Source organism: Lissotriton vulgaris, chromosome 4_1 (genome assembly GCF_964263255.1).
Source record: "Lissotriton vulgaris chromosome 4_1, aLisVul1.2, whole genome shotgun sequence".
Taxonomy (NCBI): Eukaryota; Metazoa; Chordata; class Amphibia; order Caudata; family Salamandridae; genus Lissotriton; species Lissotriton vulgaris.
Genome location: NC_141691.1, coordinates 1,694,528,006 through 1,694,541,093, shown reverse-complemented (window position 1 = coordinate 1,694,541,093; position 13,088 = coordinate 1,694,528,006). Strand labels below are relative to the sequence as shown.

Sequence of the window (13,088 nt, the reverse complement as noted above, 5' to 3'; positions counted from 1 at the left end):
TGATGCTCCCCACTCGGTTTCCAATCACATTGTCATCCTGTCGAATCTCTTTCAGTTCCTTGGGAAACTCCCCTTTGAGGGCCTGCAGGTCCTCTCTAAGCGTGGTGAATAGTGCTTTCAGTAAGGAGCGCGTGACTGGCTCCTTAGTAGGGTCTATTTCCTGCCCCATTTGAGTGGTAGGCGATACCCAGCCTTCTCCACCAGTGGCCGTTGAGAGCTTGGCAGGTCCCTAATGCAAATAGGATTGTCTTGTCAAATTGAGCTCCCTTGGCCCGCCTGACATCTACCACTCGGGTTCCAGAAATTAGGCCATCCACCAGCCCATGGCAATTCCTCCGTTGTTATGTCCCATACTAGGCCCCAGTTCCCGGCTTACTTGTAGGCTTAGCGTTGTTCGTCTTGGATTCAGCCGACACGAGCAGCTGAGAGAGTTCACACCTTCCCCGGCAGTCACTGGATTAAGCGTCTCCCTCCCCTCGCAGACAAGGCCGACTTACACACTGGGTCTGCGCTGCAAAGGGCGTTACAAAAAAGGGGGTTGAACCCATGCAGTCGCGGGGACCTGGGCGCTATATGGTACATATACAAAGGGGTCCCCGCAAAGGAAGTGTATTGTAAACTACATACACTAGAAGTACTCTAGACTAACAGCCAAAAAATTAAGTAATAAAGAGGGATTTTCAGGTATTGTAATTTATTTATCAACACCGGATATCTACCATTATCAACATACAATCATATTAAATTAATGACCCCAAAGGGGGGAGGAAGGAAGGGGAGGGAGGGGTGGTGCTCAAGGAAGTGTAAAGTCAAGGAAAATAAACACAGTCAGAGAACAAGTACTAATTACAATATTGCAAATAGAGTCGTGACAATTCAGATGCAAAAGCCCAAAGTCAAGACGTACATTGAAAATTATTGAACTAATGACATTCAACGGTCACATACAAAATTCAGAATTATCGGGGGCATGTGCCGGAGGTCCAAGAAAGGAACAAGCCGTCGACGTTTCGACCCCTGTCTATAGGCTATGTTAAGTCCTTTAACGGGGTCTTCCTCAGGACATCTACAGGGAAGAGATGGAGTGGGGCAATCCTATCTGAAAAATTAAAACAAGGATTCAGACTTAGTACGTTATGAAAATAAATTTGCACCGTCCTATATGGCAATACTGAAATCATTAAATTAATTACCATGGAGTAAAGGCCCAGCTGGGTTCTGAACGTTGGAATTGAGTAAGCCACGCAGGATGTCGTGGTCGATCTCAGCGATAGTATTTCGCAACTACAGAGGAGAAAACGTCAATTCAAATAAAAGAATAAGGATAAGTTCGTAGTAATACTACCAGCAAAGAGGTGTATTGTCATTCAACACTGTCTACTTAAATAAAATAAAACCGGGACTGAACTTACACATGCTTCAACCATTAGAACGAATGGTAAGTCAATTGTTAAACCATAGTCGTCATTTATCGGGTTCAGGAATCTGAATGGGCAGAGGGTGCAAGCAAAATGCACGGGCTGTGGGTGAAACAATTCAGCAAATCAGAGGGGTTTGGACGTGTGTAAATCACTGGTGAAACTACACTGAGTTGATGGCCCATCACTGGGAGCCACAGTGTTACATGTCAAGCGCAAAAACACTTACATGAAAGAGCGATCGGGACCAACAGCCGCTGATTGAGTTGGAAACATGGGGCACAATTCGATTGCGGTAAAGAGTCGCTGTGAAATATAATATAAGACAGGGGCTCGGTTGTGGGTTTAGTCAAAGACACGCTTCGTGTAAAAGATACCTAGAGTCTATTACATACCTCCGAGTTGACAGCGGGAGGGAGACTCCGTAGCTGAACTTATATCCGGCACGGGTGTGGTCTAAGGTAAAGCCGTCTTAAAATCCGCAGGTCAGCGAAGGCAATGTACGGACACCTGTTCCGTCAGCCTCAGTGGGATTTAATCCTGCGATAAGCACGGAAAAAAGTTTAGAGGGGGAACCTGTCTAAGGTTACGGAAAACACCTCAGCAGAGGCTTTCTGTTACTTACAGGTGCCCAAAGGGGCCGCTGTAGTCAACGCCGGTCGTTCGAAACTCCGCAGGACCGCTACGCGGAGTTAGGGGCGGAGAGGCACAATGGAAAGTGAAGAGTTATTCAAAGCTACTAATAAGCTCGCTAGTGTGGTGATGCGAGGGAACATTAGTAAATTCCACATAAGATAATTTATTACGGTAATATTCACTACAAAGGGGACGCTTCAATGGTACTCCGCAGCTGAAATTGATACGGCTCAGCCACGTTACCACAGCTACCGCTCCTTTCTTCCGCACAGCCGCGCCTCACTGGACCTACGCGGGGAAGAAGTGTCTGTAGTGCGGCCCGCCTCCTCCAGAAAGCCGTCAAGCCCTCCTCTGGGCCTGCGCATAGGAGGGGACGCTAGAAGGCCAAACTATCGCTTCCGTCACCTTCACCTCAGGAAGAGGCAGCGGACTAGCGGTTCCTCACTCTATGAAGGGGGGTCGCAACACCCACGCAGCCACTCCCAGCCCCAATGTCACAGGTGAGAGGGGCAAGTTGACACAGGAGAGGGGATCACTTGAGGACGGAAGAGGGATCAAAGTTTCACAGTCTCCTTGTTCTTCCCCCCCCCCCCCCCCCCCCCCCTTAAAAACGACCAGTGTCCCCAGGTAGCTCTCACTCCCACAGGTCCCAGGGGCAGTACTTTTCGCTCAGTCAGAGACCCAACTTTTACTCAAGAACCTCTCAGCAAAAGCAACCACTCTTCCCTTTTCTGTGGAGACACCGGGGCAAGGATCACCAGGGAATCTCTAGGCAGAGCCAGGTCTATGAGTAGAGGGGCGGTGGCAGCGGTAAGGAAGCAACCCTCAGGAGAGTTCAACCCACTCAAGGCACTATCCCCCTGACACCACAGCCTTCACTCCTGCCAGCCTTATCATGAACAAAATGGCCGACTAAAAGAACTCCCTTATATAACCTAGGCCCAGGTCACCAGAAGGGACCATAAGGTTCTAGATCTTCCTAATGCTAGCCTATGACTCTGAGGTAAAATTTTGACAGTTGACAGGCCACCATGTTGTGACCATTTTGTAACTGCTCTACCTCCATTTTAAAGGAGCACCTGCACCTCACTACCAATAAGTGTAAATAAGGCTCCAAGAGACGTAAAAGTCAACATCCAGATAAAAAATATATATATAGTGGACACCCAAGTAAAATTCAGAGGCCAAAAGGGGAAAAAATAAATAATAGTGAGGAGGGACCACCCAAAGGGCTGACAGGTCTAACAGTGTTAATGTGGGAATACGTTTGTTAAGCACACTGCAGGTGGAAGTATTGCCAAGTGCACCATCTCAGAAAATGTGATGGCAAATTTGCTTTTCATGAGGATATAACTGTATCCATTTTAGAGGATTCAAATGGTTGTATCAGATCAATAGCATTGGTATCGAAGAGTACTTCTATTGTGCATGGAGGGCTGTAAGAGTGATTTGGTCCTTACTCCTTGCCACAGTTTTGTTAAATGAGACAGGTAGCACTTTATCTATTTAATTAAGCATAAAGCCCAGGATCATTGAATATGTGCCATGTTCTGTTGATGATTTTTTTTTTAGCTCCAACATAGACTACTGGAAGCTCTTGTGGACCATGTTCAGTAGAGTAGTATTCCGGCCACTATGTTTTAAATCTAATCTTTCTTCCATTTGTAAGAGTGGCTTTTTCTGAAAAAGGAAGTAGTGTTTTCTTAGTAGATGGCTTGCCCTCAACAGTCCTCACCAGCTGCCATGTAGTATTGAATTAGTGATACCAGTATATTACTGGGCACTTGCTCAACCATACATTGAAAGTTGGCTAGAGGACACCTTTTTACTTTCCATGTACACATCTAATCGAAGTTGGGTTCCCTATTTGAGTGTCTGACCCAATCCAGGTCTTATAGCAGTTTGGATGGCCTTGGTGTCCCCTGCAGATGGTTTCCCTCATCTCCTTAACAGAAATTGCATAAAAGTGAATTTACTACATAAGGATGAGCGTAACTGATTCTTGCCTGTGTCCAACTTCTCATCTGTCATGCACAGGAATAATTCAAGCAAAGTAGTAATAACTTCCTATCCCGCTAGACAGGTGATGTCCTTGGGATTCTTTGAAAACATTTAGTTCCCTGGAGCGCTCTGCAAAGCCATGGCCCCCTTCATATCCTCTTGGATTCAGTGGCTCTGGTACTTCCAGTTTTCTGTATGAGAAGGAAGTCATTCTGGAAATTGTTCTAAATAAATCTCATATATTGTGTCTTCTTTAGTTCTTGCCTGGAGTTGCAGGCACCTATTGTAAATGTGCCTAAATGGGGAAAAAGAGGGCCATGGGAATATTCTGGGGTTCTATTTTTTATTTTTGGGGCCGGGGCCATTACAATTTGACAATGTTTCCAAGATTTTCAACAAGGGGGTTTTAAATATCTGCATATGATGCACTGCTGGTTGGATAGATTGTTTAATTTGTAGTGTGAAAAGTACCAAACACCCGAAGGCAAGCTACAGGGCCTTTGACCATCGAGACAATAGATTCTCCACTCAAAGGATGTAACAAAAATTCTATATCTTTACTCTCTCGATTTTTTTTATGGGTGGTGTATAAGTGGCTTTGCTTGGGCTTTGGAGAAGGGAGTTCTGTTTTCTTCAGTTGTTGCACCTGGCTTGCTGCATAGGTTTGTTGTAACTGCTACCTGTTCACTACAACCTTTTCATGAAGTCAAAACTGTCCTGGATCTAGTCCATGGTGGTTTATGTAATTGTTATTGTGACTTTGAGTCCTCTTCTAATACCCAATTTTGATGATGTGTATGGATGATAGTAATACTCAGTACTGCCAAATATTTGACTTTATTAGAGGGTGTAGGAGAAAGAATAACTTTATGGTGAGCACTACCTAGGAACTGTTCTGTGTGGCAATATTCTTTCTCCTTCCCCAGTGGTCTCTGAGTTGCTTATCTCTACAATTCTTGCTGCACTGCCTCCAATTAAAGAAGATCACCAATTAGTCTCCTGCAGTCTCTCTGAATGCATTGTATATATTTGGTTTTTGTGTAGAGCAAACCTTGCCTAGCAAGCACTGTACAAGTTCAATGCCAATCATATAGTCAACAAGTGCTAAGAGAGGTAACTGGATTCTGGAGCAGAAGTGTACCCTAACTGCATTTTGATGGAATGATGTTTAAGAAGATGGGCATTCAGCTCTTTCCTAAATTGGAGCAGCACTGGGGCAGCTCTAATGGATACAGGGAAGTTGTTCTATGTGCTTGGGGCATAAGTGGAAAAGGTCTACTGATGTACTTTTTATACACCTCTTAGTCTCCATTCTGATGGTGTCCTTGTTGTGGTTGTGTGGCAAAAACCATTAGAGATTGTGAGCTTGTCTGCAAGATAAGTGGGAGTGCTGGTCGTTATGACTTTGTAAATTACGCTATTGGTTTTGAACATGGTACACAAGGTGAGTCAATGGAGTTCCATCAGGATGGGGGTGATGAGATCATGTTTTTCCAGGACCTGAATGGGGCATGCTTGAGTGTGTAGGAAGCCCTTAAGTTGGATCACTGTTGAGTCTGCGTTGCCATGAAGCAAGACGATCCCACCAGTCACATGCAAGAGTTGGGGGGCTTGAACAGCAGTTCTGAAGCCGCTTTCTGGAAGAGATGGTTTTACTGTCTTTAGAAGAAAGAGCTGGCACCAGTTCATCTTTTTTTCTCCAATGTGTTCCTTGAGGGTGAGGTTGTGTTCAGGGGGAAATAAAATGACTTGGCAATGAGTGAAAGTTGGGTTCAGATCCTTCAAGGTCATTGACTCAGATTTTTAATATTTCCTGCATACTGTTCTTGGGAAACAACAGGTCACTGATCCCTTAGGTGGCATTGTGGTTTTGTCCTTCATGAGGTGTAAAGTCTGGCTCATCATCAGATAAGCAGAGCTACAGTCACTTAGATCGATGTGTAATCATCCACCTCTTCACACCCACCTTGCCCACTGTTCAGAAAACTTTCAAGGATGAAACTGTCAAATATATATGTTTTTAAAGTTCTGTGCAGATTTGGCCAATGGGAACAAAATTATTTTCTTTGGAGTCCACACCTCAACGATGACTATATCGAAATTAGGTTGTTATTGCACAGTCTATACTAATCCGAAGTGATTTATTAGAGAGGGGATGCGTTCAAATGTTTATTTGCACTGCTTGTCTATTTGTATTTTTTTTAGCTCTTAGATAAGTTGCAGTAACTAGCACAGTAAAGCCACATTGGCAACTGCTGAATGATTTTCCATTTGACAATCGAGCTACTTGTCTAATCCCATTTGGTGATATTAAGACTGCTGGGGAGTTAGTAGGCAAGGCAAAACAATTGATTTTGACAATCGGACACTGTCATCCGTGCAGTAGTAATATTGAAGAATTGCAAATAATTATGACCATTGTTATTCTGCCTTTTTTGTTCTTCTAGACTATATGTGCATTGATTTGCATGCGACCAATTGTAAAGCCAGAGTATTTCGATGCACTGATCAAGGCAATACAGACGAAGCAACCATTGCCAAAACCGGAAAGGTAAATGACATGATCACACTGTAAAGATGTTTACTTTTTTAATCAGAGTATGGAATGGCAAACAATGATTATCCATTGTAAGAAATGGGGGTTACCCAAATCTCCAAGGGGGTAGCATGGCATCAAGCGGGCAGGCCAAACTTAGAGGACATGTAAAGCATTCACGCAGTACCCACAGTCGACACACCAGGCACACTACAAAAGAGACGCAACTCCACCTTTGGTTGGAAAAGAAGAAGTTTAGTGATATCTCCAACCTGTAAGGTAAAAAGGAAAAATACACTGGTAATCACAACATGGCGCCAACTGGCACCCAAGCCAAGTACTTCAATGGGGGATTATTTACATGGGACAAAAAGGGTTGAATCCAAAGTCCATAGCTGAAATATCAAAAGGTTAGCACTTGGCACGTAACATCAATGACATCTATGTAAGGGAAAAATTCACTTGGCGTGTACGCCCATTAAGCATGCAATCAAACATTAGGGGTAAGAACCCAAAATAGCTGGCATTGGCGTCTCCTGCAACAAGAATAGGAATCACCCGGCATTAACATTAGGCAGGAACACCTGTAATAAAACATAAGGTTTCTTCCCCCCTCCACCTAGGGAACTACGCGTCAGGCAGGGCCAACTCAGGCCTTCATCCTTGGTAGTGGGCTGTAATTACAAAAGGCAACATCCTGCATAACCCCTGTAAGGAAAGACATCATGGCATACCAGCATCCACTAGCAGGCGGGTATAACCATAGGACTATTAAGCCACCTTCGCAAGATCTACAGGGCATGCAGAACCCCAGTGTTATAGCCTTAGGGAGAAGACCTGGGGAACATGACTCCTTAGCCCCCAACCTGCAACACAAACATCAGGTAGGGCATTGGCATCAATAACATATGAACCAGGCTTGAATCCCACGGCACCTGGGCATCAATCCCCTAGCTTAGGCGTAACACTGGGCATGTCATCACAGCACATTATCATTGGTCCCCCATCATCATAAATGCATGGACCTTATCATACCAACAGGGGCCACATTACCATTGCTGCATTACCATAGGGCACCATCCTCTGCGATGTAAACAGAAGGAGCGGTTCAGCAGGGGTAGAAGCACACCCCAACTCCCCAAATAGACAGGTCCACTGTAGGGACAATTAGTCTCGGCCGACTACTGACAGCGGGGAGTCCCTCCGGGTTTTCGGGGGGTGTTACTCAGTCCAGGGGGTCTCCTGCGTACCTCCAGGGCCTTCAGGACCCAACAGAAGAAGGGTGGGGGCGAGCACCGACCCTGTGCCCCGTTGCCCTCTCCACTCCCCACACAGTTTAATTAAGGCCCCACTCACCGGCGGTCCAGGAGATAACCCCTCTTCCCATGCTGGGCTCACTCTCCTCAGTGGCTGGTGCGGGGCTTCCCTGGGATTCAAGGCGGAGGGGGCAGGCACCGGCAATGTGCCTCGAAGCCCCCCCCGCGCACAGCACCTGTAAGCGGAGCTCTCCTCCTCTCCGGGGGAATCACCCGGCCCCTCCTCCTCGCAGTAGCCTGGGCAGCTCAATCGGGGCTCCCTCGACCTCCCGGGAGCCCCTCAGTTATTTTACTCCATCCGCGTCAGATCGGGAGGCGGGGCTGGCACCGACAGTGTGCCCCGGCCCCGCCTACTTCACCGGACCCTCTCCCTCGGGGCACTGACCGGCGGGGTGGCCTCCCGCTCCGGTCGCTTCTCTCGGGGCTCCCTCCTTGGCACGGGGGCCCCGCAACGAAGCTTCACCCGGGTCCCCCTCCTACCTCACGGGGACCCGGGGCTCCGACTCGGCTTCTTCCTGCCTTCCCGGCCGCCCGGGCCGGCAACCAATCTCTGCGCGGCGTTGGCGGGGGCGGGCCGATGACGCGGCTGGGCGCCCCCGTCACGTGACGCGAGTGCCGCGGCCTCAGGGCCTAGCGCGGCCCTTTCTCTACTTCGGCGGCCCTCTCCTGGTACCGGGGGCCGCCGCGTCGATCCACACCACAACGGGGGGCCTCACTGACAGCTACCAGCAGCGTGAGGCAGCGCGAGGCAGCGCCAACACTCCCCGGGCCGCGACGGTGATAAGGGGTAGGCTCCCTTTATTTAATTAATTATATAGCGGACAGCGCGCCAAAACGAGGGTAGGCTCCTCCAGCGCTATTCCTCCTCACAGTCTCCTCAGCAACCAGCGCAATTCACAGCGCTCCGCTCCTCCCTCGGCCCATACCACTTCCAGGGCCAACAGCACTCCGGGGGCCACACTAGCCCCAGCGCTTCTCTCCCCACAGCGCTTGATAGGCAGTCCAGGGGCAGTCTAAGAGGCACATTTCCTCGAGGGCACACTCCTCCCTGGGCAGCTCCTCCCCGTCCAGCGCTTCCACAGGGGCCACAACTTCCCTGGGGGCATCAACCTCCCCAGAATAGCGCTTGCCGGGCAGTACCTCACAAAGGGCAACAGTTCCTCCAGGCAGCTCCTCACGACCCAGTACTTCCACAGGGTCACAGCTTCAGCAGAGGGAGTGGACAATCCTATTTCTCACCTCCTGGGCGCTTCTTCAACGCAGCGCTGGCGTAACTCCCGGTTCCCACAGTGTCAGGGACCTGGGTAGGGGCCCTCCCTTGTCAGGGGCCCATGGGGACAGCAGCGGGGGGGGTTTATAGGGGTGCAGGGCCCAGCTCACAGGCCCATGTGGCGGTAGCACCTCACAGCAGGTCCCCTCCCTTCTTTGTCCCAGCGCTGACTGACTCTCTGGTGACACTTCTCCCTATTTATACCCTCCGCCCAGGCAGTGCCAGGACCTTCTAGAATGTTGGCACATCTAGCCTAAACTGGTTCTAGGGGAAGGGCTGAGCACCCTGGGTGCCAGGCTTTCCCATCAAAAGCTAGGGGTAGCTGGGTAATATTATCTAGACCGCTGACCTATGGCAGTCCAGTGGCAAAACCCATGGCCATGGCATCCATTTTACATTCAATACATTTCAGTCAGGTACATTTTTAAAATGGGGGATATTTTCTGTACACCATTTAACAACATGTTATTTTACATTTTCAACAAGGTGTCTCACGCCACTCATGGCCTATACAGGTTTAATCCCATGGGGGAGACATCCTAAATAGGGGGGTCAAAAGCGAAAAAATTTTGGGGAAAGAGGCCAAGTCCAACACAACTCCCCCCCAGCCAAAAGCCAGGGTAGACTGATCAATGCCTTGATGGGCTTCCCTGCTTGGGGCGGAAAAAGGTGGACGCAGGCCTGCAACTACAGGAGCACCTGCAGTCTCTCCTCCACTCTGGAACCCAATGGTTCTCTTTCGCAACCCTCCCTTCAGCAACAAAACCACCCCACTGGTGTTCCCTAGTGGGATGTTTCTCCTTCCTAGAGTGGGAGGCTCTAGCCTCAGGCTTGGAATTCTCTTGAACCACTCTCCTCTCTCCAAATTGCCACTGGTCCACCCATCTGGGGTCTAGACCCTCAGACTGACCAGCCCTTAAGGGCGAGGCTCTCCTCCCCCTACTTCTCCTCCTAGGGTTCCTCCATCTCCTACGCCTGGGGACACCCTCACACAACCACTCTCTCCCCAACCTGGAGTCGAAACCCTCAGGTTGAACCGGTGACAGGGGCGAGTCCTCCCTCTCCCTGCACCCCCTCCCAGAGTTCTGCACCCTCCTACCCGGAGAAGTACCCCTGGGAGTCACTTCCGGGGGGACTCTGGTTACAGATGTCCCTCCCACCAGGGCAGGCAACTCCTGTCCCTGGCCACCCAACCCGGGATCTGCGCCCTGTGGCTGAGCCGGTGACAGAGAAGAGACCTTCCTCCCTCTGCACCCCCTCCCAGAGTTCCGCACCCTCCCACTGGGAGTGGTACCCCTGGGAGTCAGTTTGGTAGGGACCTGCATTACAGGAACCCCACCCTCCAGGTCAGGCAACCCCTGAACCTGGAACCCCAGTCCAGGATCTAAACCATGTGACTGGTCAGACCCCTGAACCACTGGAGCTCTGATTATTGATGCTCCGGGTCCTCCTGACATAAGGGGATCCCTCCCTCTGGATGACACATCGGGGCAGCCTAGCCTCCCAAGCTGGGGTTCTCTTAAAGAACACTCCAGGCCCGGTGGCCGCAGCTGGGGCACCTTGGGACACCTCCCCGTCTCACTCCCTTCAGGATCACTCCCCTCAGCCTTCCCAGACGCTCTGGCACTTACCCAGAGGTCTGCCTCCCGTGCAAGTTCCCTGGGGTCTGAGAACCCGCACTGCAACAGATGGTGACACAGTCTTGGGAAACAACTCCTCAGCATGTGCTCCCGGATAACGGCATGGCACAGCCCTTCCCAATCCTCCACTGCTCTCCTCACCACCCAATCCTACAGTACAGTCCAACACTCCTCCTCAAACTCTCCCCAGGACTGATGGGACTGCTTTCCCCTGCCCCTGAACACTAACCCGTCCTCCTCTTCCGGGGAATCAGGCACATTCTCCTGGGCTTCGGGAGTGGGACTCCTTGCACTGGACCTACACTCGCTGCCACCACTGGATCCCACCCACCTCGGTGAATCCAGACTCCTAAAACCACTCTCAGGGGACAAACTACCCACCTGAGCTGATCTCTCCCTGGCGAAGGCCCTCTCCGCCTCCGCCATCCTCTCCAGCGCTAGGACTTTTTCAGTCTCTAGTCGCTGCTCTTCTACCCTCAGCTGCGCTAAGCCCTCGGCATGCCTGAGCTTTGCCAGCGCCAGCTGATACTCCCTCTCTTCTCTCCTATCTACCCACTCTTCAGGGGACAGGGAAAGGGATGGGGCAGTGCCCCCGGGACTGGACCCAGTGCGAGACTCCCTATCTTCGGTGTCCTCCACAGCTACTGGCGTCTCTGCCCTGTTAACCTCTTCCTCCTCCTCATCGGAGTAATTACCTCCCAGGGTTCTGGATGGGGAGCCCTCTCTCTGGTCTCTAACCCACTGACCCTTTAAAACCTCGGGGGGGTAGTCAGACAAGTCCCCATCAATCTCTAAGGGCTCTCCCCTCTTGAGGGCCTCATAGAGAAACAAATTCCTCCTAATGTTCCCTACTGGGGGTATCCCTCTCTCCAGGAGGAAATCTATCACCTCCTGTTCGGTGTACTCCATCAGTTCCACATCCTGGTAAATCAACCCCATCGTGGCGAGGTACACCCGGGACACACCCTCCCAGTGGAACAAGGGGACACAATTCTGCTACAACACTTTCCAGGAGGAGGCAATACAAAGTCACAATGTTCTGCCAACAAACAATAATCCCCACAAAAAGGCTGTGATTACCTCCAAGCTCTATTTGCAGTGTAACCCGTGGCCGCTGTGGTACTGCGCAAACACAAGTCCTATCCCACCGCTTGCCACCAATGTAAGAAATGGGGGTTACCCAAATCTCCAAGGGTGTAGCATGGCATCAAGCGGGCAGGCCAAACTTAGAGGACATATGAAGCATTCACGCAGTACCCACAGTCGACACACCAGGCACACTACAAAAGAGACGCAACTCCACCTTTGGTTGGAAAAGAAGAAGTTTAGTGATATCTCCAACCTGTAAGGTAAAAAGGAAAAATACACTGGTAATCACAACAAGGCGCCAACTGGCACCCAAGCCAAGTACTTCAATGGGGGATTATTTACATGGGACAAAAAGGGTTGAGTCCAAAGTCCATAGCTGAAATATCAAAAGGTTAGCACTTGGCACGTAACATCAATGACATCTATGTAAGGGAAAAATTCACTTGGCGTGTACGCCCATTAAGCATGCAATCAAACATTAGGGGTAAGAACCCAAAATAGCTGGCATTGGCGTCTCCTGTAACAAGAATAGGAATCACCCGGCATTAACATTAGGCAGGAACACCTGTAATAAAACATTAGGTTTCTTCCCCCCTCCACCTAGGGAACTACGCGTCAGGCAGGGCCAACTCAGGCCTTCATCCTTGGTAGTAGGCTGTAATTACAAAAGGCAACATCCTGCATAACCCCTGTAAGGAAAGACATCATGGCATACCAGCATCCACTAGCAGGCGGTTATAACCATAGGACTATTAAGCCACCTTCGCAAGATCTACAGGGCATGCAGAACCCCAGTGTTATAGCCTTAGGGAGAAGACCTGGGGAACATGACTCCTTAGCCCCCAACCTGCAACACAAACATCAGGTAGGGCATTGGCATCAATAACATATGAACCAGGCTTGAATCCCACGGCACCTGGGCATCAATCCCCTAGCTTAGGCGTAACACTGGGCATGTCATCACAGCACATTATCATTGGTCCCCATCACCATAAATGCATGGACCTTATCATACCAACAGGGGCCACATTACCATTGCTGCATTACCATAGGGCACCATCCTCTGCGATGTAAACAGAAGGAGCGGTTCAGCAGGGGTAGAAGCACACCCCAACTCCCCAAATAGACAGGTCCACTGTAGGGACAATTAGTCTTGGCCGACTACTGACAGCGGGGAGTCCC

General features: G+C 49.8%; 1 protein-coding gene across 3 annotated transcripts in view; it reads left to right on the top strand.

Annotated features, from left to right (window-relative positions):
• NBN (nibrin) overlaps window positions 1-13,088 on the top strand; it is a 325,485-nt gene that overhangs the window by 87,994 nt on the left and 224,403 nt on the right. For all 3 annotated transcript variants that reach the window (XM_086965975.1, XM_086965973.1, XM_086965974.1), the window contains exon 5: window positions 6,503-6,606. In XM_086965975.1, the coding sequence (XP_086822101.1) occupies window positions 6,503-6,606 (104 nt within the window). The remainder of the gene's footprint in view (window positions 1-6,502; window positions 6,607-13,088) is intronic.